General features: G+C 48.3%; 1 protein-coding gene across 1 annotated transcript in view; it reads left to right on the forward strand.

Annotated features, from left to right (window-relative positions):
* The window catches only part of CUX1 (cut like homeobox 1), a 473,579-nt gene that overhangs the window by 251,385 nt on the left and 197,796 nt on the right, over positions 1-24,398 (forward strand). The window contains exon 4 of the mRNA XM_007940080.1: positions 11,711-11,789. Coding sequence (XP_007938271.1) covers positions 11,711-11,789 — 79 coding nt within the window. The remainder of the gene's footprint in view (positions 1-11,710; positions 11,790-24,398) is intronic.

Genomic DNA, 24,398 nt, shown 5'->3' on the forward strand with positions numbered 1-24,398 from the left:
ACAGCTGATCTTCACAGCTACCGAGGTTTCCTCTCCCCAGTTTGCAGATAGAGAGGTGAGTCCAGTGGTCCAGGGTAGCGCACTGGTTTCAGTGATGGAGCTGGGTCTCTGACAGTACGTCCAGGCTCTTGGCCCTGCACGGCCCCACCTTGCCTGCTTCCTGTGTGTAGCAAGGCTCCAACAACTCTGGAAAGCTGAGCCATTTCCATGTCAAACTCTGTCTCCACAGATAATTGGAATCCACGTTGTTGTGATAGCTGTGCCTCGCAGCTGGTGCACCAAAGCTCTGTACCGATGGCTTATGGGAATGGAGTGGCCAGGGCAGCACTGGGGCACCTAGAGCCCCCTGCGGGCCTCCTAATGCCTGCTGCAGCCTGGTCAGTGCGCCCCAATGTGCCAAATGAATGGTCTCCTTTGCACTGTGAGCTGGGTGTGCAATGGCCATGGCACAGAGACCACCCCCTCCACCTCGCCCCATCCCCAGGGGGATTTGGAGTCACCGCTGTGCAAGCAGAGCGTAATCCCTGTGTCTGTAACAGTAATGGCCAGAGTATGTTCTGTGCCTCCTATGTGCTAGGCATGACTGTAGACACTTTGACGTACCTTCCTGTTTAATGCCCACAGGGAGCCAGGGGCGTTCCTCCATTGTAGAGGTGACATCACGTGGCAGCCTAGGGGAGCCAGGTTTTGACTTGAGCTCCAGCTACAGAGCCCCCCCTTTCTCTTCTGACTCCACTGCCCCTGCGTCACCAAAGCTAAGGACAAGCTTCCTTGTTCTGACAGGACAGTTTGCTCTTCCTTAAACCAGGTCACAGTTGCACTTGTAGTTTTGTCTCATGACTTCCCACTTTTTAGACTAAACCGTGGTGGATATTAAAAGCTTCCCTGAAGCTTTTAATTCCAGGAAGCTGCCTTCTCCACTCTGATCTTGCAGAGTAATCGATGTTGAGCAATTCAAGAATGAGTTGCAAGAAATGCCCTGGATTGTGCCTGGTGTCTTTGCCTGGTGTCTGTTGCCATTCATTTAGCAGGCACTTCCTGAGCAGTGTCCCTGTGCGAGGACCTGTGCTGTGTGCTGGAGGGGAAGAGACGCGGGTGCTGCTGCCCAGGACCTGTGGGAGACTGCAGGGCAGTGGAGGAGCACCTCATGGAGCTGAGTAATCATAGCCCAGTGTGGAAGGTCCTTAGGAAGGCATCTAGCAAGTGCTCAGTGGCACGAGGACTGAGTAAGCCCCTGTGAGGGCACCACAGAGGAGGTGCTGTCTAGACTGACACATGAAGCAAGAGCTGGGGATCTCCTGGAAGAGGGAGGAGAACATTCTGGCAGAAGAACTAGTGTGTGGAGACCAGAGGCATGGAGGCGTCTGTGTGTTGAGGGGACAACGGCTTGGAATGTTGAAGCCCGGGACAGTGGGCTTTGGATGGGAGGTGAAGTTGGCAGAGTATGCAAGGGCCATGTCATGAAGGGCTCTTGAACCACAGCCTCAGGAGTGTGGACTTCGGGGGGAGAAGAAGGCCTTAAGGCCTGGTAGCCACATAGCTCTGAGTTCTGGGATGGTGAGCCAGGACCACTGTGGAGGACACATCCTGCTCAGTGGTCAGGAGAGGTTGCCCTTTCAGTGTTTCCCCAAAACATCAGACCTGGCGTGAGGGCTGGTGAAGGTTTTACATGTCTCCATTATGCTAGTTTTTCCCTTTTTTTCTGCTTCTAAGCAAGGTATCCTCCAGTTAAAATTCAGGCTTACACTTCTTTCCACATTTCCTTCCTCGGCAGAAAACTAGGGACTCCTATTAAAAATTTGAATAATAATCCCCAAAGCCTCGGTCCCGTTAATGGTCTGAATTATAGGTGGGTTAGGGGTTATGTGCAGGGAATGTCATTTTAAGACATGAACGTGCCACTAAAAAGTTTTTCCACCCATTATAAATGCTGTTTAAGAGATGATCTCAGCAGGTAGAATTCTTTTGAAAGTGGAGGGTTTATTCGTACGATACTGATCCTTTGAGCATGTGAATTTACCGCTAATGAACCCTCTAAAATTTGAACATTTAATTCCGATGACATTTGTGTGATGTTTCCCCTCCTAAATACATCAGTGGTCACTGCTGATTGCCAGCACTGAAAGCCAGCTTGCAGACAGCTCTGCACTGGGGTCACATCCTCTGCCTCGTTCCATCCTTTCTGGCTTCCTAGGTTGGGCGTCTACTTCCGTAGTGATACCACCTCAGAAACCCGAGGAGGGGTTGCTATGAGTCGGCTCACTCAACGGCAGTGAATGCAGGATAGGCATTCTGATTATTCCCTTTGTCTAGTTGTAGAAAGTCAGGTTCAGTGAGGGGGTGGCTCAATATTCTAAAATGGAGCCATATCTTAAAACAAGCCTTCAGATTTCAAATCAAGGATCCTGTCCTTTCTGCGTTTTCGAACCACCATCCCTTTGGCAAAAATAAACAACCAGTCTTGAAAAACAAACCAAAGTCCTTTATTTTTAACTTTTGTGTTATATCCCTAGAGGTAAGACCACCTCTTCAAACCTGGAATGGTCAACTTTGTGCTGCATTGCCAAACAATCCCAAATCTCAGTGGCTTATGAGGACAAAAGTTTGTTTCTCATACTGGCTGGATGTTGACTATGACTCTGCTCCAGTACCATGTGCTGCAGGAAATCTCTTTAAAGTCTTCAAGATAAAAGATGTCACTTGCACCTGACATTGCAACTGACCCAAGCCATCATGTTTTCAGTAGCCTCATATGCATGTGAAAGCTGGACAGTGAATAAGGAAGACCAAAGAAGAACTGAATTGTGGTGTTGAATTTGAATTGTGGTGTTGGCAAGGAATATTGAAAATACCATGGACTGCTAGAAGAACGAACAAACCTGACGTAGGAGAAGTACAGCTGAGTGCTCCTTAGAAGCGAGTGTGGCCAGACTTTGTCTCACACACTTTTTGGTCATTTGACCAGAAGGGACCAATCTGTGGAGGATATCATGCTTGGTAAAATAGTGAAAAATGGGAAGGCCTTCACCGAGATGGATTGACACAATGGCTGCAGCAATGGGCTCAGTCAAGCCCAGCAAGGATTGTGAGGACAGGGCGGGACCGGGCAGTGTTGTGTTCTGTTGTACGTAGGCTCACTGAGTCAGAACCGACTTGATGGCACCTAACAACAACAACAGCAGTGGTGGAAGCAGCTGGTGTCCAGGACACGCTCTTCTAGCGGCAAAGGGAATGAGCACAGTGGCCGAACCGGGCAACAGCCCTTAAATCTTATGCCTGGTGATGTTCGGCACTACTACGTCGCGTTGGCCAAACTCAGAACTCAGAGAAATCCACATGGCCAAGGCTGATGTCAGTGGGACAGGGAAGTACACTTCTCTCACTTGGGAGGTGATACCATAAGTTTCGTGGCAGTGGACAGAGACGTGTAGTTCCCCATACAGGGAAGGTGGACAGTGACTCCCAAAGCCCTGCAATGCTCTGTGGGCACCCAAACTGTTGGGTGCTTTCTCACCCCTTCTTACTTTCTCCCAGGGGTGTCATTGCTTGGCATAAACTTGTTCTCCAAACCTGGACCCTGCATTTTCCTACTACTCTAAGCAAATTTTGATATTTTGCGATATAGTATAAATTTAATTCTTACTACAGAAAACAAAACTCAGCACTCTGAAATGGTACTGCTGAAGGGTCAGTGTTGAGTGCAGGGAAGGTGCTATAGACGCCCCTCGCACCCTGTACGGTGAGGACGGGGGGCTCACTGCACGAGGACACTACGAGAGCCCGCTCAGTGAGTGCTTACCGCAGCAGAGGAAACAAACACTGGTTAAGCAAAGAACTCGAGGTGTGCTGAGCATTTTCATAAAGCTTTACAACTGGGTACCGTCGCTGTTTGCTAACTTGAACTTCTTCAGATAAAGCAGTTGGTCAGGGTTGGTAAACTTCCATTCACACAATGAAAATTTATTAAACACTTAACTATGTGCTGGTTTAGGAGCTCTGGTAGCATAGTGGCTAAAGCACTTGACTGCTAACCAGGAGACTGGCAGTTCAAACCCACCAGCCACTCCTCGGAAGGAAGGTTGGGCAATCCTACTTCCGTAGTGATACTGCCTCGGAAACCCAAGGAGGGGTCGCTATGAGTCGGGGCCGACTCGACGGCACACAACAACAACAACAACAACAACAACAATGTGCTGGTTTGGGGCAGAAAGGAAGTTGGGATGAAAGCAGAATTTGGGCTTTCAAGGAATTGGGGCTCTGGGGAGGGCAGCCCGTGTGTTGCTGAGCAACCTCAGGGGAGTCTGATGTGGGTGGTGGGAGCGGCTGACCAGGGAGATGGATCCACACTGAGCCTCTAGGATCAGAGGAACATTCCAGGGAGGCGCCTTCCAGGCTGAGGGGAAATTGCTCATGTGTTCAGGGAACTGGGAGTAGTCGGGTGTGGCTGGAGTGTAAGGAAGGTGTGGCAGGAGGTGAGCTTGGCAAAGTAGGCTGGTCTCAAACTGAAGGGATCCCTGGGAGGACAGGTTTTACCCTAGGGCAGGGCCTGATGGCAGTCAGATCTGCCAGAGATCTGCCCCAGTTCTGCTATTAGATGGGGTACGGCTGTCCTTACCACTTTGACAAAGTGTTTTGGAGGCGGTGAGGGTGATAGACCAGATCTGGTTAACATTTGCACAGTTAAGTAGCCACAGTGCCTAACCTGTTGTTGTTGTTGTTGTTGTTATTTGCTATCAAGTCAGCCCAACTCACAGTGACCCCTCCCTTGGGTTTCCAAGGCAGTATCACTACGGAAGTAGGAATGCCCAACCTTCCTTCCGAGGAGTGGCTGGTGGGTTTGAACCGCCAGCCTTCTGGTTAGCAGTCAAGTGCCTTAGCCACTATGCTACCAGAGCTAGGACCCTGATTTCAACAATCTAGGCCTTAAGTCCATACCCAAACCTCTTCTCGTTCACAAATCTCTTCCCTTGTAAGGAGCTGCCTTACTGCCACGTGGACCGTGGATCACCATCTCTAAGTCCCCCAGCACACAGGGCCAGTCACCTGTGGCCGATGGAGGGCATGAAGATCCACATGGCCCTCTCTCTTCCTTCTACGCTCACAGAATACTAGGAGGGACAGACGGGAGAGCCCCACTCCCGACGAGTCACTGTCAGCAACTAACTTGTGCCCATGGGCCCATGACAAACCACTCTTATGTAAAACTTCCCTGTGCTGGGCACTGAGAGCTTGACCTGGAGTAATCATTGATCACCCAGCCCTGTGATGTGCATATAAGGTAGAGCTGGCTTTGAAACTCGGGCAGCCAGCTCCAGGGTCTGGATGCTGCTCCATAGTCCCCCCTCAAGGCCCAGAGCACTGCCAGCTGGGGGGAGCCCGACACTAGTGTTCCAAAGGGGTGCTGCTCACACTGGGTCTGGGCGCGTAGGTCTGTCTTCAGTGGACAGAGAGGCCAGTGGAGGGCAACCCAAGTGACAGCAGGGAAGGAGGCAGTCACAGGCTGTAGCAGGAATTCACAAGTGTCAACAGTGAGAACAGAAAAGGAGAGGAGCTGCTAGGTGGGGATAGACCGAAAGGCTCCCTCGACGGTCTGTTCCTGGACTAGGGTGACACGAGCATAGCAGGTTAAGAGTGAATCTGCATGGAAAGTATCAGAAGTCCCAGGATCAACACGGACTTCCAGACGATTTCGAGAGTCTCATAAGTGACTTGGTAGGGAGACCTGAGGGGAAGGAGTCCATCATGTAGAAACTCAGCCACAGTTGACACGTTCTTCATCACCATAGTCCAGTAGCTTAATGAACTAACGAGCACATTGGCCTGGCCTCAGTTGCTCGGGCTCGGATTTCCCTGTGCTTGTGGAGAAGGGGAGGGGATAAGGACTCAGAATCATGGTCCTTGAGGACCATGATCTGTGTAGATTACCACCTCAGCCTCATGAACAACCCAGACACGAGAGAAGGAGGCTTTGTCCAGAGCTCACCCAGTGCCCACCACAGAGGAGCCCCTCTTTATACCCTCTGTTGGAATACCTAGGCACTGAGGGTCCCTCCCAAGGCAGATCCTGAGCTGAGTGAAATCCTGTGTGGCTGTGGTGTGGAGGTCAGCCAGGCGTCTGTCCTGTTTTCTGGACAGACTGTCCCCCTTGGCCATGCTGCTCTTAGAAGGTGGCAGTAAGACCTAGTGCCTAGGAAGTGTTCCAGAGAGGCAGTCTGTTTGTACTCAAAACATTAATATGTATGAGGGTATGGTACAGTTGAGATAGTACTACTGAGACTTTTTCCTAACTTTGTAGTGTTAGGTGCCGTTGAGTCCGTTCCAACTCGTAGTAACACCATGTTAGCAGAATAAAACACTGCCTACTGCTGTGGCGTCCTCAGTCTTTGGGTCCAATCCATGTCATTGAGGGTCTTCCTCTTTTTCAGCTGACCTTCTTCTTTACCAAGTATCATGTCCTTCTCAAAGGACTGGTCCCTCCTGTTAACATGTCCAAAGTATATGGGACAAGTCTCATCATCCTCACTTGGAAAGGAGCATTGTGGCAGTAATTTGTCCCGAGAGAGATTTGTTTGTTCTTCTGGCAGTACGTGGTACGTTCAGTATTCTTCTTCAACACCATGATTCAAAGGTACCAATTTTTAGGTTTTCCTTATTCATCGCCTGGCTTTCACATGCATATGATGTGATTGAGAATACCGTGGCTTGAATCGGGCACACCTGAGTCTTCAAAGTGACCTCATTACTTTTTAACACTTCAGAGAGAACTTTTGTACCAGATTTACCCAAGGCAATAATAATGCATCGTTTGATTTCTTGACTTCTGCTTCCATGGGTGTTAATTGTGGATCCAAGTAAAATGAAATCTGTCACAACTTCAGTCTTTTCTCTGTTTATCATAATGTTGCTTATTGGTCCACTTGTAAGGATTTTGTTTTTTCTTTATGTTGAATACATCAGTATGGTGCAGCAGCCATACTGAAGGCTGTAGTCTTTGATGTTCATCAGTAAATGCTTGAAGTCTTCTTCACTTTCAGCAAGAAAAGTGGTGATGTCATCTGCATATCACAGGTTGTTAACGAGTCTTCCTCCAGGCCTGATGCCGTGTTCTGTTTCGTACATTCCAGCTTCTCGGGTTATTTGCTCAGGATGTGGATTGAGTAAGTGTAATGAAAGGATGCAGTCCTGCTGCCCACTTCCTGATGTTAAACCACACAGTATCCCCTTCGTTCTGTTCAGACAGCTGTATCTCGGTCTGTAGTTCCACTTGAGCACAATTAAATGTCTGGAATTCCCATTCTTCACAGTGTTATCCATAATTTGTTATCATCCACACAGTCCAGTGCCTTTCCACAGTCGATAAAGCACATATACATATCTTTCTGGTATTCTCTGCTTTCAGCCAAACTCCATTTGACGTCAGCAGTGATATTCCTTGTTCCACATCCTCTTCTGAATCAGGCTTAAATTTCTGGCAGTTTCCTGTCGATGCACTCCTACAACCATTTTTTAATTATCTTCAGCAGAATTTTATTTTGCTGATTCCTTCAGCGCAGTTTGGACTTCTTCCTTCAACACCATCAGTTCTCGATCATATGCTACTCCTGAAATAGTTGAACATCGACCAATTCTTTTTGGTGCAGTGACCCTGTGGGTTCCTTCCATCATCTTTTGATGCTTCCTGCATCATTCAATATTTTGCCCGTAGAATCCTTCTGTATGGCAACTTGAGGCTTGAAGTTTTTCTTCAGTTCTCTCAGCTTGGGAACCACCAAACATGTTCTTCCTTTTTGGTTATCTAATTCCAGGTCTTCACACATTTAATTATAATACTTCACTTTGTTTCTTGAACCCCCTTGGAAATCTCCTATTCAGCTCTTTTATGTCATTTTCTTCTGTTCACTTTACCTACTGGCCGTTCAAGAGCAAGTTTCAGAGTCTCTTCTGACATTCATTTTGGTCTTCTCTTTCTTTCCTGTCTTTTTAATGACCTTGGCTGTCTTTATGTATGATGTCTTTGATGTCATAGAATAAAAGATATGTTAGTGAAAGAAAGCACAATGTAAAATTTTACATATGGTTTGATTTCAGCCATATATTTATTTTCAACAGGTTTTTTGAGATATAATTCATATTTTTACAATATACCCATTAAAAGTATACAATTTATTGGCTCTTTAGTATATTCATAGGGTTGTGAAACCATTACCATGATCAGTTGTAGAACATTCTTACCACCCCAGAAAGAAACCCCACCCCCTTTAGCTGTCAGCCTGCGTCCCCATATCCGTTCCCCTGCCCCCTTACCCAACTCCAGTCTACTTTCCGTCTCTATAGATCTGCCTACTCGGGACATTTCATTCTACAATATATTTTTAATTTAGGAAAAAAAACTAAGGGAAATACACACCCAAGTATGACTTCTACCAGTGAGTGGCAGATAATAATTTTAATTTTATTCTTTGTAGTTTTGATTGTTTTTATTGTAATGGTAACATGAATTACTAATAATCAGAAAAGAATACATTTGATCTTAAAAATAGCATCTTTTTAAAATAATAATAATAATTTATTTATTTTGTGGAGACTGTTCACAGCACAGACACCAGTTTGGCAGTTGTGGTAGGTACAGCTCAGCAACGCTGATGACGTTCCTCCACGGGTGCAGCCATCCTTACCCTCCGTTTCTGAGTTGTTTCTCCTCCACTAACATAAACTCAGTGCCCCCTAAGTTTCCTATCCAGTCTTCGAGTTGCTCTTGTCAACTTGATCCCACATCCATAGACTGTAAAAGAGCACGGTGCCTCAGGCAGCCATTCTTTGCTAGTTAAGCTAAAGCATTGTTCCGTTTCAAGAGGACTTCAGGGGATATTTTTGGTTTAAGTTTTAAAGCTTACCCCAGAGCAGTAGTTTTTTGGGTTTACCCAGCATCCATCACTCCAGAAAGTCTGGATTCTGTAAGAATTTTTCCCCCTTTGGGGCAGGATTCTTCTGTAGAATCTTTGATCGAAATGTTCAGTATAGTAGCCAGGCACCATCCAGTTCTTCTGGTCTCCTGTCAGAGGAGGCAGTTGTTCCTGGAAGCAAGTAGCCACACTTTCCATTTCCTCCTCAAGGTCCTGACTCTCCCTCTTCCTCTCTTGCTCCAGGCAAATAGAGACCAATTGTTGTGCTTTGAATGGCCACTTGCCAGCACTACACATTGAACTGGGAGGTAGAACAGAAGCACTAAACACATCATTAGGCCAGTTAACTGGGATGACCTATGAAACCATGACCCTAACCTCACAGGCAAATGCCATAAGGTGTTTGGTTGTACACAGACAGCCTCAGCAGCTACTCCAAAGAGAGCACTTCTTGATGACTCAAGTATTCCTTGTGCGTTTATTCTGTGAACCTCCCCAACACCTAACGCACAGCCTTATTTTATGTAAGAAGAAAAGTGTCTGAGTTCCAAGCAACTGACTTCAAATAGGGGCACTGGGTGTGTCTTGTTCGGACTTGGAGATGGCTTCCAACCTCTTTGCTTTGCCTTAGGTCTCTTAGACATGGCTGCCACCCCCCTCAGCTCCCACTCCTTCGGGTCTTTGCCTCTGGGCAGTGATCAGGTGAACTCTCCCAGCCTTGAAATTGTTGGTTGGCTCAGCGCGAGAGGCCCTGTAATTAAACCACATCCTTCTGCCTCTTTAATAGCATTGTAGACAGAGTATAATTCTATGAGGGGACAGAAGAGAATATATAATTTAGTGTCCTTTTCCTGAGCCAATTTGAACTCTGTGCATGTAACATCTTGCATGCTTCAGGTGTGAATAGTTGGTCTGTTGTCTCAGCAGCTGTGTTCTGTGAGCTGAATAATGTCCTAAGTCTTTGCAACCATCAGAAGTTCTCCACAGGAGACGTGTCCTGCATACTTAGGAGTTTTCCACCTCACCTTTCTCTGTTGAATAGATAACAACGCAGGGGGCGAATAGCTCCACTGATAGGTTCGCGAGACAAACATGCCAGCCACCTTCACAGAAACTTGCCGTCGCCTAAGCTCAAAACACAGGCGCTGCCCTTGACACTCGTGTTCCTTTGTGCCTCACGTGAACTCAGCTTGATGCAGTCTTTCTAGTTGGCCAGTTCTGTTCAGTCCCTGTGGCCACTGCTCTAGGCCAAGCCCCCTCAGCTTTCAGCTGGGTGAGGACAGTAACCTCCAAACAGTCTCTCTCCTTCCTGCCCCTCCTATGCCCCTTCCACTCTCATTCGTGCCCCACATGAGCCCCAAGGCCCCTGTGCTCCCACTGCCAGTTGATGGTGGTTGCCCTTCTCCACCTGGCCCTGGTGACCCTTTGTAATATGATCTCATTTACCCTCGGACAGTCTGTTAGCCACAGCTCCTCCACATGTACCTTTGGTCCCACCACAGTAGACAGCTTGTGGATCCCCCATACGCCATAGTTTGTTATAGCTCCACTCATGGGTTCTTAACCTAGATCCTATGGAAAGAACTCGGAGGGACATGTGAGTATCCTAAAATAAGATTGCAGAGAGAGTGTGTGTGTGTGTATGTGTGTGTGCACGTGTGTCTAGGAGGAAGAGCCTTGATTTTCTTAAAATTCTTCAAGAAGCTCTGTGAAACCCTTCTTCCCTCTGAATTTTAGATTTTGCTCTGGGCATTTGAACATGTTCTTCCCTTTAAGGAGCTTTTAGGAGCTCTGGTGGTGTAGTGCATAAGGTATTTGAATGCTAACCAGAGGGCTAGCAGTTCAAACCTACCTGCCACTCCTCAGAAGGAAGACTGGGCAGTCTACGTCCGTAGAGATACCACCTCGGAAACCCAAGGAGGAGTCACCGTGAGTCAGAACGGACTTGAAGGCAGTGGTTTTTTTTTTGTTTTTTTTTTTTCTTTTCTTTTCCCCTTTAGTGTCTCACCTCTCCAACCTGGGGAATGGCTTTTGAAGACTCTGCTCAAACGTCACCTGTTTCCTACTTGTTAGCCCTGTCCTGGTGTCCTTCTGTCCCTGCTTACCTCGCCTTATTTGGCTGTTCTTTAATTGCTTGTTTACATTCTGTTGCCTCTGCTAGAGGCTCCTGAAGGTAGGGACCATGCCACGCCTCTGTACCCCACCCTCCAGCACAGTGTCTGGAATATAGTGTTGAGTCGATTCCGACTCATGGCGATCCCACGTGTGCAGAGTAGAAACGCTTTCTCAGGTTTTCCAGGCCCTGTGGCCTTTTAGAAGGAGATTGCCAGGCCTTACTTCAAGGCTCCTCTGGATGGATTTGAACCTGCAGCCTCTCAGCTAGTCAGGCAAGCACTTAACCATTTGCATCACCCTGGAACCCTAGCATATAGTTAGCTCTCAGTCCATACTTAGGAAAAGGGGAATGAGATGGAGAGGAACACACTAGACTGCTTTTCTCTGTGGAACTCTCACACCCAGTTGAGCCATAGGACTCGTGGTCACTTGCCGGTGTTCTGAGCGGCTTCATATCTCAGCTCTGCACCTGCCTCCGCTTCCCCCAGCACTGGGCCCCAGGTATCCCTTGTCTCCTTGTATTTGTTGGCAGGCATTTACTCTAAGACACTGAAGGCCCGGTAGTCTAGCATCTGCATGGAGAAATCAGACTTCCTTTTGCTGTGGGAACTTGCTTGATGTATAATGGTTTTTAAATTCTTGACCGATGTTGAGCTCTGTGTTTTTCTTTTCTTTCTTTCACTCCGTTTCAGATTGATGCACTGAGTAAAAGAAGCAAAGAGGCTGAGGCGGCCTTCTTGAATGTCTACAAGAGGTTGATTGATGTCCCAGGTAAGCCCGTGCCCTCACAACCCCCAGTCGGGCTGGTAGATTCTGGGAACGCAAATTCCCCGTCACCCAGACTCTTGATAGGCATGGTGATTGGATGTGCTTGTTAATCAGTTAATCTCTAACTGATGCCTTGGTAAATGCAGAAACCCACACCTGGGGGACTGCCTTGACATGTGGTATAAAATACTACGTGCATCGCACAGAAGGAACGAGCAGGCGTGTGCGTGTGCATGTGCGTGTGCGTGTGCGTGCCAGCAGACTTCCGCTGTTCTGGGGCTCTCATCCCGCATTCAGGAATGGCTCGGATAGGGCAACCCAGAATGCCTCACTACCCTCCCAGGTCATCCAGGGAATCAGTCACCTCTGACCGCGTCTCACTTGAGGGCTCTGATCTCATTGGCAGCCTCTTTAGTTACCACTGAGTTTGTGGGTTGTGTCACCTTTTACAGGAACTGAAGAGTTGAGTATTTAAGTCATGCTTGTTAGACATTGAAAGCTGATGGCTTCTAATTCTTTGTTCTAGAAAAGTGAGGCAGGGTTTAGTGTGCTTGAACCCATTAGGCCTGACAGTCCTCTCAACCCAGGCCCCAGCTTAGTCCTGAGAGGCTCAGGTTGGAAAATGAGGAGAATCATTTAGGTGTCTTCTTCTGTCAACCAAGGAAACCAAATTCTCACCACCCTCCACCCTCCCCATCCCACCCATGTCATCTTGTCTTTGCTGCCCTGGTTAATAATTCTCTGACCAGCGTTGACATTGTGGGAGCTAGTTCAACAAACCAAAACAAAAACAGGATTCCTCTGAACCTGTGCTTGTCTTCTGATTCCCGTCCACCACGGGCTCTGCTGTTCTCTCTTGGAGCCAGCTCCCAAGTGCAAGGGGCAGCACTTGGGATGCACAGTGGCGAAATCCAGAATTCTCCTGCAGGGGCTGCTTGGTTGTGAGGTCTTGGCCACGTTCCTTTTCCTTTCTGGGCCTCGGTTTTCTCATCTATGTAACGGAGGGAGGTGGAGGGAAAGCCTTTGGTGGAGAATGGGTTTCTTTCTTCTCGAGCATCTGTGCTTGGTGACCTTCTGCCTTTGATGGCGCTCTTCTTACCCTCCCCTCCATCTGGCCCCTTTCTGGGGTAAATCCTACATGGATGTTTGGCCCCAGATTTTTCCTCAGAGCAGGTCAGGATGGTGTTGGCACTCGCCTTTGGGGTCCTTGCCTCCCTTTGCACAGTGCTGGCCTGGGACTCTGTGTTACCTTTTGCTGTCTTGGAAGTGCATCCAGCTCTTAGTCCCAAATTCTTGACCTGGGATTTTCTGCAAGAGTTTGTATCCAACCAAGGATTCCCTGAGGACTCTGGATGAGGTTCACGAAGAAGTTCGTTGACAGAAAAGTGATGCTTCTGTGTCCGGACATGCTGCTCCTCAGGTGTCTGGCAGCATGATAGGGCATTATTTGCATTTCCTTGTTCTTAAGGTGGTGACTGAGAATTTTCTCTGAACCGTGTCATGTCCATGCTGACGCAGTGAGAAAGAATTTGCAGGGGCATTCTGGGCTTTGAGAACTAGAGCTTTCTGTTTCCAAAGATGCTTCTTTCTTTGCATTCTCTGCCTGTATCCCCTACCCAGGAAGGTTCTGTCTGTCATGGGCTCCAACAACTCCTACTACTACGGAACAAGGCCCAGAAAGGGAACATTGCCAGCTAAGAACTCTGTCTGTCCTGTTGTAGTTAAAAGGAGGATGGCTTAGATTGTCTTTGCCAAAGAGCAGAGGTGATTACACCTCGACATAAAGGAAACAAAAGTCCTCAACTGGACCAATGAGCCACATCACAATAAATGGAGAAAAGACTGAAGTGGTCGGAGATTTCATTTTACTTGGATCTACAATCAACACTCATGGAAGCACCAGTCAAGAAATCAGATATTGTATTGTCCTGGGCATATCTGCTGCAAGGGACCTCTTTAAAGTGTTAAAGAGCAAAGATGTCACTTTGAAGCTAAGGTGTCCCTGAACTAAGCCATGGTCTTTTCCATCGCTTCATGTGCATGTGAAAGCTGAGCAATGAATAAGGTAGACCAGAGAAGAGTTGATGCCTTTGAATTGCGGTGTGGGTGAAGAATACTGAAAATACCATTGACTTGTAGAAGAACGAACAAATCTGTCCTGGAAGAAGTGCAGCCGGAATGCTCCTTGGAAGCGAGAATGGCCAGACTTCACCTCACCTACTTTGATCACATTGTCAGAAGGGACCAGTTCCTGGAGAAGGATGTCATGGTTGGTAGAGTAGTAGAGGGTCAGCGAAAAAGGCGAAGCCCCTCAACGAGATGGGTTGACACAGTGGCTACGATGATGAGCTCAGGCATCGCAGTGGTTGTGAGGATGGCTTGGGACTGGATAGTGTTTCATTCTCTTGTACACAGGGCTGCTATAAGTCGGAGCCAACTTGGTGGCATCTAGCAGGAACAACAGAAGACTTACTTTCTAAATAAGAAATCACGTTTCTCCCTGGGTTTTCTCCTGGTGAAGTTTCTGGATTGTGCTGCCACCTTAGCAAGTTGTCAGGTTTCTTTTCCTGTGATTATTTTCCTGCTAATTTTCCATAGAAAATGAAAAGACCTTTTTCATCAATACTGCTCATTGTCTGGCACACCTTGCTGGATAGTGAGCTCCCGTGAATTTCTCCATAATTGTGATCCTAGCATGTATATTTGGGAGCTCTGATAGCATAGTGCCTAAGGCACTTGACTGCTAATCAGAAGGCTGGCGGTTCAAACCCACCAGCCACTCCTCGGAAGGAAGATGGGGCAATCTACTTCCATAGTGATACTGCCTCGGAAACCCAAGGAGGGGTCGCTATGAGTCGGGTCCGACTCGACGGCATATAACAACAACAACAAAGCATGGATATAAGCTATATCCTACTTTCTTCATGGTAGTTATCCCAGGAGCATTATTCATATATTGGTGATATTCTTCATAATTACCAATTTTGACTGGAGAACAAAAGTTACCAGCTTAACTTTCAGGTGGTGAGAGTGAGTGAATGTTTTCTATAATAGTAAGAGTCAAGCAGAATACTTCTGTGTGCCATGTAGATGGTTTTTACCTGCCTCCCAGGCATGTCTTCCTTACCAGTCTGAAGGGTGTGACCTGACGGATCTCAACAAAAACAAAAATCCAACCCCTGCCATCAAGTTGATTCCGACTCATAGCAACCCTGTAGGACAGAGTAGAGCTGCCCCACAGGGTTTCCAAGGCTATGAATCTTTATGGAAGCAGACTGCCTCATCTTTCTCCAACAGAGGGCTAATAGGTTCGAACCACCAACCTTTTGGTTAGCAGCTGAAGACCTTAACCACTGTGCTACCACAGCTCCCTGACTGATCTCACAGGTTACCTGAACAGCAGTACTGGAGCATGGGCACTCTACCTGTGTTTTTGCAGCCTGATGGTTGAGCAGACGACGTCATCCTGCAGCTGAGGCTTACAAGAAGGGCCTGGTCAGTGGCAGTACATTTGCTGACAGTCACACCATTGGGGGCAGTCAATATGCCTTAACTGTCTGCATGCTTCAGGCTTCAGTCTCATTGAGCCCAGAAACATCCATGGGGTGTGTTAAGTTCTTCTAGTTGCTATCTCAAGAAAATGGAGGAAGATTTTGGGGAACCATGAAAACTATGTGTCATATGGAACCCAGGAAAGCCGACCAGCCAGCCCCAGGAAGGGTGGGGCTGGAGTCATGCTGGACCTCCGTGACCGGCACAGGAACCCTGACAGGACCAGCCCCACACCATCCCTTCTTGAAGTGGTGTTTACTGACATACTTTACTGTTTCCTGTTTGTCAGACCGACTAGAATGAAAGCAAGTCTTTGAGGACAAGGTCTGCTTGGCTGCTCTATCCCCAGGACCTAGAACAGGGCTTGACATACAACAGGTGTGCCATACTGAACGGCCGATTGAGTCAGTTAGCCCGGGACCACCCCAGAGCCTCCGGCAGCAAAGTCGATGAAGGTTTCTATTGGTGACTCTTACAGGTTTGTGTCCGGCTCCCCTGCCCCACTGTCAGTAGCATCTCGGACTGCCCCCTGGGCGATCCTGGTGGAAGGCTGACAGGCACCTGGTGGGTCCAATGGAAACCATCTTCCTGCCTTCCCTCTCTCAGTGTGTGGCTTTACCTTAGAAGCAGCCACTCACATCAAAGACTTGGCCACCAGATCCCGGCTAGGCTACCTCCAGAACGTTTCTCAGTTCCATCCACTTTTCTCCATGACAACTTCTGCCTTCCACTCCACACCTGAAGCCACCGATCTCCTCTCTACAGGATTGCCACAGCCTCCATTCCAGTCTCCTTGTTTGCAGGTCCACCTGCCTCTCATCTTGCCTCCATGCCGCAGGCAGTGCAGCCTCTTAGCTGGGCGCCAAGTGCCTTTGAAGCTGATCCCATTTGGACACTGCTTCCTGAGAGAGAGGCCTTCCCCCGACACCCCCGCCTGGCTTAGGTGTGCCCTTCTCACACACACACCCTCTCCCAGGACCCTTGTTTACCCTCGAGTGTAAATCCTTGATCACATCTCTGTTCTCTTTTCCAGCTGGCAGACACTGAAACTGTGGGATCTTGGTCCCTAACTGTTGGCCTGATATCTAACTCAGTGCCTGCCACCTACCAGCAACTTAATAAATATTTGTTCAATGCATACATACATGCATTAACAGATCAAATCATTTCTTCAAAATCCTTCCTGAACTTTTTTGGTCTCAGGCTTTGTCCACATTGAACTTGACTCCTGAGATCAGCGCTTTGCCCGCAGGGAGAGCTCTCTGGAGCGCTGTAATGACCTCAACTGCAAAAGACCAGGATGTGTCTTTCCTTGACTCGTAGCAGTTCCACAGCTCTCTGAACTCTCGTTTCGCGTTGGTGTCACTCTGTGAAGGTTTGCCTGCCTGCGTGGACATGTACGCGGCACTTAGCATTCTGTGTTGATCACACCAGCACTTGAGCTTCCAAGGCCTTGAGTTTCATAGGTAGCACTTGATGTCCAGAACCGAAGGTTGCCTTCACAGCTGCCCTGCTGACGTTTCAAACTGCATACAGCCACACCAAACGGGGGCTCTGCTCCTCCCAGCCCATCCGCCTCCTGCCCTCCCGACGCCAGTACTGTGACCCTCGTCCCCTCCCCTTTTCGCAAATCACAAGCAATGGTAACCTCCTCCCAAAATGTGCTCCTGTTAAAGATACTGAATAAGCACTTTAAAGCGTACTAGCATTGAACTAATGATGCCTCCCCACTATCTGAAAGCAGAGCGTTCCTATAAAACCTTTCTTAAGCTGAAATGGCAGGAAGCCATTGATTTATATGGGAAACAATTTCGAGTACTCCCAGGCCCTAAAAAGAGCCCACCAGAAGACACAGAAAACTTAAAATAACCCTGACATATGGTAAGTATAGACACGGTTCAATGACGGCCTGATGTTGGGGTGCTGGGTGCAGGTCCCGGGGAAGGAGCTTGACAGCGCCACTCTTGCCGCTCGGGGTGCACGCTGCCTCTTTAACAGCTCACTGCAAAAATGCAGAATGCTAGTTTGACCTTTCGCCTTTTTTCATTAAAGCGAAAATCCTCTTTGGATTTCTTTCAGTTAGCAAAAACGGGTACTCGTGTAGATCTTTGATAGAAGTGAAGCAATGCAAAACAGACTTGAAATAAGCAGGGATACCTGCACTGTCCTGGTGTGTCCTTTGGGTGGTTAAAATAGTTAAGACGCCGTATTTGTTTGTTTGTTTAAAGCTGGACAATGACTCCTGCTGTCCTTTTCTAAATTATTCCACCATCATTTACATAAATACTGCCCCCTAAGCTTCTCGTCTTAACCTTTTGAGTTACTGTTGTCACTTTGTTCATATACAGAGTATTCTTTATATATGTGTGTATATGTGTGTGTGTGTGTGTGTGTTGTTGTTGTTGTTATGTGCTGTTGAGTCATCTTCGACTTGTTGTTGTTGTTGTTGTTGTGTGCCATCAAGTCGGACCCAACTCACAGCGACCCCTCCTTGGGTTTCCGAGGCAGTATCACTACGGAAGTAGATTGCCCCATCTTCCTTCCGAGGAGTGGCTGGTGGGTTTGAACCGCCAGCCTTCTGGTTAGCAGTCAAGTGCCTTAGCCACTATGCTACCAGAGCTCCCTCTTCAACTCTTAGCAACCTTATATATGACAGAATGAAACACTGTCCTGTTCTGTGCCAGCCTCACTACCCTACTACACCTGAGCCCATCGCTGCAGCCACCGTGTCTGTCCATCTCATTGAGGGCCTTTCCCTCTTTTGATGACTCTCCACTTTGCCAAGCATGACATCCTTCTCCAGACAATGGTCCCTTCTGACAGCATGACCAAAGTAGGTACGATGAAGTCTGGCCATTCTCCCTTCCAAGGAGCATTTCTCCCTGCACAGATGCTGCCCTGCTGGTCTCCCTGGTTGATTGTTCTAAGGAGTGTGTCTCCCTGATGCAGGTGTTCAGCTTGTCATCCTATCTGTTAAGACACTGTATTTGTGCTCTTTCTCTTTTGCCACCAGGTCATTCCTCATTCCTTACTCAGTTCTGAGAGGCATGATTTTAAGACACAAACTATTTCTTTAAGACAGAACTATTCTTCTTGCTTTCGCCAAATTACCCTCTTCTTCCAAATTGGGGTGAGCCCCCCGTCCCCAAGCATTGCTCAGTCAGCACCTTTGTCCCCTACCCCTGCTGTGTTTCGGGAGCCATGCTGGGCCTAAGGATAGAGCATGGACGGAGCCAGGAGGCTGCCACCCTCCTGGAATGTAGTGTCTGGTGGGGATTATGGACATTGGAAAGTAATTGCACAAATAATTACTGGATTTTAAGTGGTCAGTGTTGGGAAGGCAGAGCCCACTGGGCAGTTGGAGGACAGAGCAGGGAGGATGGGACAGAGGCTGAGGCAGCTGCCCCAGGTCAGTGACTGCAGCAGAGGAGCCCACAGGGGCAGCCAGGTGGCAGGTGTTCTGCAGAGAGAGCAGCATGTGGGAAGGTTCCGGGTCAGGAAGAAGGCCAGCGCATTTGCAGAGCAAAAGGCCAGTGGAGCTCAGTGAGCAAGAGGAGAAGGGCAGAAGCCGGAATGGCCAAGCATTGTATTGTCCACATCGAGGGACTCCCTGCACTCCCAGGGTGCAGCTGTAGAGTCAGGTGGGAACCTCGTAGACCATGTGACTCTGACGGAGAAGCCATTCATGGATTTTAAACAGAGAAATGACATTGTCAGATTTGTGCATTAAAAAGGTCATCCTGGGTACAGGTTAGACAACAGCTTGGAAAAGGTTCACAATTACGAGGCAGAGCCAGTGGGGAGGGAGAGAACAGGGTTGCTTGGTCTCCAGTGTTGGAGAGAAATGGACAAATTCCAGGTGTGTTTAGGAGGCAGAGTGGACTTGACTCTGTTCAGTGGGGAGTTAAAGAAGAGGAAGGCGACCAGGACAGCTCAGTCCCATGACCCAGTTACCACAGCGTTGTTACCGCCACCTCTGGATGACAGTACTTGTTTACATAGTTCCATCTCTTCACAGAATTAAGAAGGAAGACAAACAAAAATTGGGGGAATTAGTCTTCTGTTCCTAATTCTGTTATCAGCTCTAATTGTTATTCTCATTGAAAATGGCTTTTGCCTTTATTGTGGCAATCTCAGCTGTAGGAGAGTGAGTTTATAGTCAGAGTCACAGGAAGGTCACAATTTTACGTCGTCCGTAGAAGGGGCTGCATCTGTCAATCTGATCATAGTCAGATATATCAAAGTATACATGATCGGTATGTAGGAATTGCCTTCAACTTACAAATGTTTAATTTTTTTTAACTTTAACATACCTTGAATGAGATTTCTATGTATTTGCTAACGATCATCCACATGAGGAAAGCATCATCTCTGTCCACCAGTGTCGTGACTGGATGAGGACAACTGGTGAGCCTCCAGCCACTCCCATCAGGAAGCCAGTGTTCTTCTACGTCAGACTCTGTGTCTGTGGGTGACAGCAAAGTTCAGTGTCTGTCAATAACAGTGACCCAGGGGTGTGAGGAAAGATTGCAGGTGTACTGTGTAAAAAGCCATGCTTGCCTTCACTCAGGTGCTGGACCACGTACCAGAGATACAATGTAAGACGTGGCCCCTGTCCATCCTCGGGCGGCTCACATTTCGGTGATGGGAGAGTCGACAGCACCTGTGAGGAAATATTCTGTAATTAAACAAGTAAAATCTCCATCCTTATTGTGTTAAACAAGAAGTAGAAGTCTCAGCTCTCAAAGTGTGAACCTCTCAGAGCGTGGGAAGCGTTCCGGAAGGTCTTCCTAAGGGCTCCTCACTCGCGGGGACTTCAGTGTGATCTAAGCAAAGCAACAACGATGATGTGCGTAAAATGCCGGTAATTAACCTTGTATAGGTGACTCGCTCTTCTTGATACCGTTCAGACTTTTTTTTTACAATGAGAATGTATTTATTTCTACAATCAGAAGTTAAAAGCACAAATCAGTAAGGTAATCAGGTTGCAACCTTAATTTCTCAATAGCCCCTGTTAAGAACGTGTGCAGTAGTCAGGTTAGTATCTGTGTGATACCTGCACATTTGTATCAAACACAACTGGTGGCTTTTCTCTCGGAAACAGCTAGTAACAGTTTTAACCAAAAAAGGAGGAGAAAGAGAGATGGGGTCGGGGGAGCTACCACACGTGCGTTGGTCCTGCAGAGCTTTCTGGTGGGCTGGCCACAGTTGGGGAACCTCATTGCAAGAACCTCCCTTGGAAGTTGCCTCTGCCTCCCCCCTCTGCCTGTGGCACTCTTGCTAAGATGTGGTTTGGGTCCTGCAGACACAAAGGCAGTGCCTGGAAGAGTTTTATTTTAAGATTTAAGTCTTGGGAAGCACATCACGGTGGTATAAAATATTCATGGACTCATGAAAATGCTGGAACTCAGTGTTTCATGACTTCTCTCTCCTGGTGTGTGTCCGTCCAATAACTGCCTTGTAATTGTGAAAAGTTCTCATTGGTTTTCAGAAAGTCTAAGAGAGGCAGCTGAAGAGGGTCCATTTTATGGGCGCTCCCATTTCTACAACCTGTTCCAGGGTCTTTCCTGGGGAGTCTGTTGTTGTTGTTGTTGTTATGTGCCGTCGAGTCGGACCCGACTCATAGCAGCCCCTCCTTGGGTTTCCGAGGCAGTATCACTACGGAAGTAGATTGCCCAACCTTCCTTCCGAGGAGTGGCTGGTGGGTTTGAACCGCAGGCCTTCTGGTTAGCAGTCAAGTGCTTTAGGCACTGTGCTACCAGAGCTCCTAGGGGAGTCTGTTAAGATTTTGGAAAAACCTCTAGTGAGTATCCTGTCAGCCTGGCCTTTAGGATCCAGAAATAAAGGGAAATGCCATCATTTCTGAAAACTGCTCTGTAATGTCCTTTCTTAAGAAGAAAATAGTCATCCAGTCCTTTGTGTCCATCTTGCTAGTTTCAAGTAAAGGCTCTTTAAAGGTTAAAATGAGAAAACACTGTTCCTTCCATTCTTCTTCCCCTTCGTTCAGCAATCCCACAGTCAGACTTCTGAAGAAAATGATGAAGTCTTCGGGTTGTTTAGAAATAGCCTTGCTTCTGGTAGCTGAGATGTTCACCCATGTGCTTGGTAGCACTTCCTGAAGGCTCTAGAAATGTCGCCGGTCCAGCCTGATCCTGTACAGATACTCCAGTCCGTATATTCTAGGCCTCCAGGGTGTTGGCACACCAGACCAGTGCCCACGGCCCCTCCAGAGTACCCGCCTAACTTCAGCAGCCTGAGACTTGTGGATCCCCTTTGCAGATTTTCAGTTTTACCTTCATAAAACATTTTCATTCATGCACAAGAGTCAGCCACACGTACCAATGTGGGCAAGAAGGAGGAGCTGGGCTGCAGCCTGGGCCTTCACCCAGGCTCCGGCCTCCGCTGCAGGGCCTGGCCTGGCGCCGGACCTGTGCAGCCACCCCGACCGGGGCAGTGGAAGCGCGCAGTGAGGTGGCTCTCCTACCTCCCACCTCATTCATGAATGAATGGGGCACTACATCAGCCTCTCTCTAGTGTACAGTAGGTTTGCAGGTTGAGGAATGGGCTTTAAAAGGCAGACGTGACAAGATAGGGCGCAGCCTTTGCGTCGCGCCTTACGCTCTCTGGGCTCTCACCCTTGGCTCTCTTCCCCAGCCCTTGACCTAGCGCTCAAGCACGCAGGGGGACGGCTGATGCGACTTGAGCTCCTCGCCAGTGTGCATGCGTGCATGGAGAGGTGTGTTGCCTTTTTCCCCCTTTGCCGTAGCTGGGGTGGTCCTGGCACGCTCAATATCTAGACAGCTTTTCATCAGTTGCTCATCAGCATGCTAATTGCTGTATGACTAATTATGCCCTGAATTCCAGTTGATTTTCTTAACGAGACAGCTGGGTTAATTATGTAATCGTATGATTACATTAGCCTAGAGTGCCCTGGCGAAAAGTAACGTCTGCTGCGCTGTGATGTCATTTGAGGAGTGGTGTTCACAAGGGGTGCATTCATCCTCTGGCTAATGGCAGGGGACGGCACTGTCGCCACACAGCTCTCTGTGCAAACACGGGCCTTGGGTTTATTAAGATCAGGCTTTTCAGGCCTCACAATATGTAGAGAACCAGTTTACCACAAGCCCTCCGCACCACCCTTCTCCCCACTGCCCCCAGTACACCACGGCCCACTGAATCTGAAGCCCTGCTTCTCAGCTCCATCACTCTCCAGGAAATTCGACACAGTGGTCATCTTTCTGCCACAGCCTCCCCGCACCAGGACTTCTGGGTTTCATCAGAGCATGCCAAGCCTGCCTTTATAGCAACCCAGGGAATCTAAAATACAGTGTTTGTGTTACACTCCCAGGAGGACCGCAGTAAGGAGCTCTAGTGGTGTAGTGGTTAAGGCGTTTGGCTGCTAACCAAAAGATCGGTGGTTCGAACCCACCAGCCGCTCCACAGAAGAAAGATGAGGCAGTCTGCTTCCGTAAAGATTTACAGCCTTGGAAACCCAATGGGGGTCGCTATGAGTTGGAATCAGCTTGATGGTACTGAATTCGGTTTTGCTTTGGAGGACCACAATAAGTTAGTTTGCATAAGGTATAAATAGCCTTAAACTGGCCCCGACCTTATTTCTTGCTATTCCCCTTGCATGGCTTATGTCACACCTCCTTTCTGTGCCTGTTTCTAACATACTTCATATTTCATTGAGAAAACTCCTATAGTCAGTGAAGAATTCTATCTGCTAGTTCTCTGCTCCCATCACAGCCAAGTAGATTATACCTGCCGCCTGCACTTTCTTACCTGGTCAGGCTTTCGCAGCTGTCTTCTCCTCCAAATGTTGGAGTACCTGGGCGCTCTGTTCTGAGCCTTTGTCTTTTTTTCATGTACTTCATTCTTCATTTTCTCTCCCTGACTGACCTTTGACATCTTTTAGGGTCCACAACCAAAAGAGAACAATTGTTTTCCCTCTAAAGCCCCTCCACACTTAGGTTGGAAATGGTTGCACCCTCCTGGTTTCTTCACAACGAATGCAGGAGCCATCCTTGATTCCTTTCTTTCTCTCACACTTGACACTCAACCTGTCAGTGTAAAAATGGCGTGGTGGCAGCGTCATCTGACCTCCTCATGTAACTTCACAGAGGGGAGGAGAGACTCGCTGTCCACATCAGCCCAAGGCTGATTCCTATGAAGTGGAGGCTAAACATACTCCCACCCTCCAGCCTTTTTATTAATTCTGACACCAGCCGTCCCTCCCGCAACATTCTGTACTTCTCAGCTGGGTTCCATAATTTGTTACAGTGGCCACACGGAACTCACAGACCGTACTCATGGTCACGGGGTTCATTAGCAAAGTAGTAAGTTGAAATTCGGGATCAGGAACAACCCAGGATACAGTTCTTCAATCAGGACAGCTTCCTGTCAGCCCCGCTGCAGGCTCCTTTCCAGCACTTGGCATCTCACCCTCCCCCACGCCCAGGCTCTGCCATGCTTGGGCAAGTGTTCCAAGGCTCTTGCGCTCTGCCCGTGAGTGTCCCAGGGAGTCCACTTCACCAGGATGCCTCCTGCCCAAAGGCACTCAGGTCTCTGGCTCTATAAGTCAGCAAGCCTAGCTCTGCCAGCAAGTGCCTGGAGGCACCCCATTCCACCTGGAAGCCTCCTCCCTGAGGCTCTCAGCACCCCCACTGTAACTGCCTTGCCCCATGGACCAGGAAGCCTACTGCACCGTCTCACACCAGTCTCTGGTTCTGCTGCTGTTTTCTCTGCTGCTGCGTTTTACTCTCTAGCACCGTCTCTGGTGTTACAGTGCTCTCTGTCTGTGTCCTGGGTGTAGGAGGTTCTCAGCACAGGCACATCAGCTCTAAAAGGTGCATTCTGCTCTTACCTCTTCTTGGGGTGGTGAGGTCCCCCTCTGTTCTGGGATTAACTCTCTTTTAAGCCTAAGGAGGATGGCAAAACTGACCAATCCCCTCATTAGGGTTACTTAAACTTTATTTGCATGACCCTACCCCACAGGCGTAGATTGTAAATCCAAGTAAAATGATCTGCAATCAATGCCCATGGAAGCAGCAGCCAAGA

Source organism: Orycteropus afer, unplaced genomic scaffold (genome assembly GCF_000298275.1).
Source record: "Orycteropus afer afer isolate SDZICR_OR568_19922 unplaced genomic scaffold, OryAfe1.0 scaffold00006, whole genome shotgun sequence".
In the NCBI taxonomy this organism is placed as follows: Eukaryota; Metazoa; Chordata; class Mammalia; order Tubulidentata; family Orycteropodidae; genus Orycteropus; species Orycteropus afer.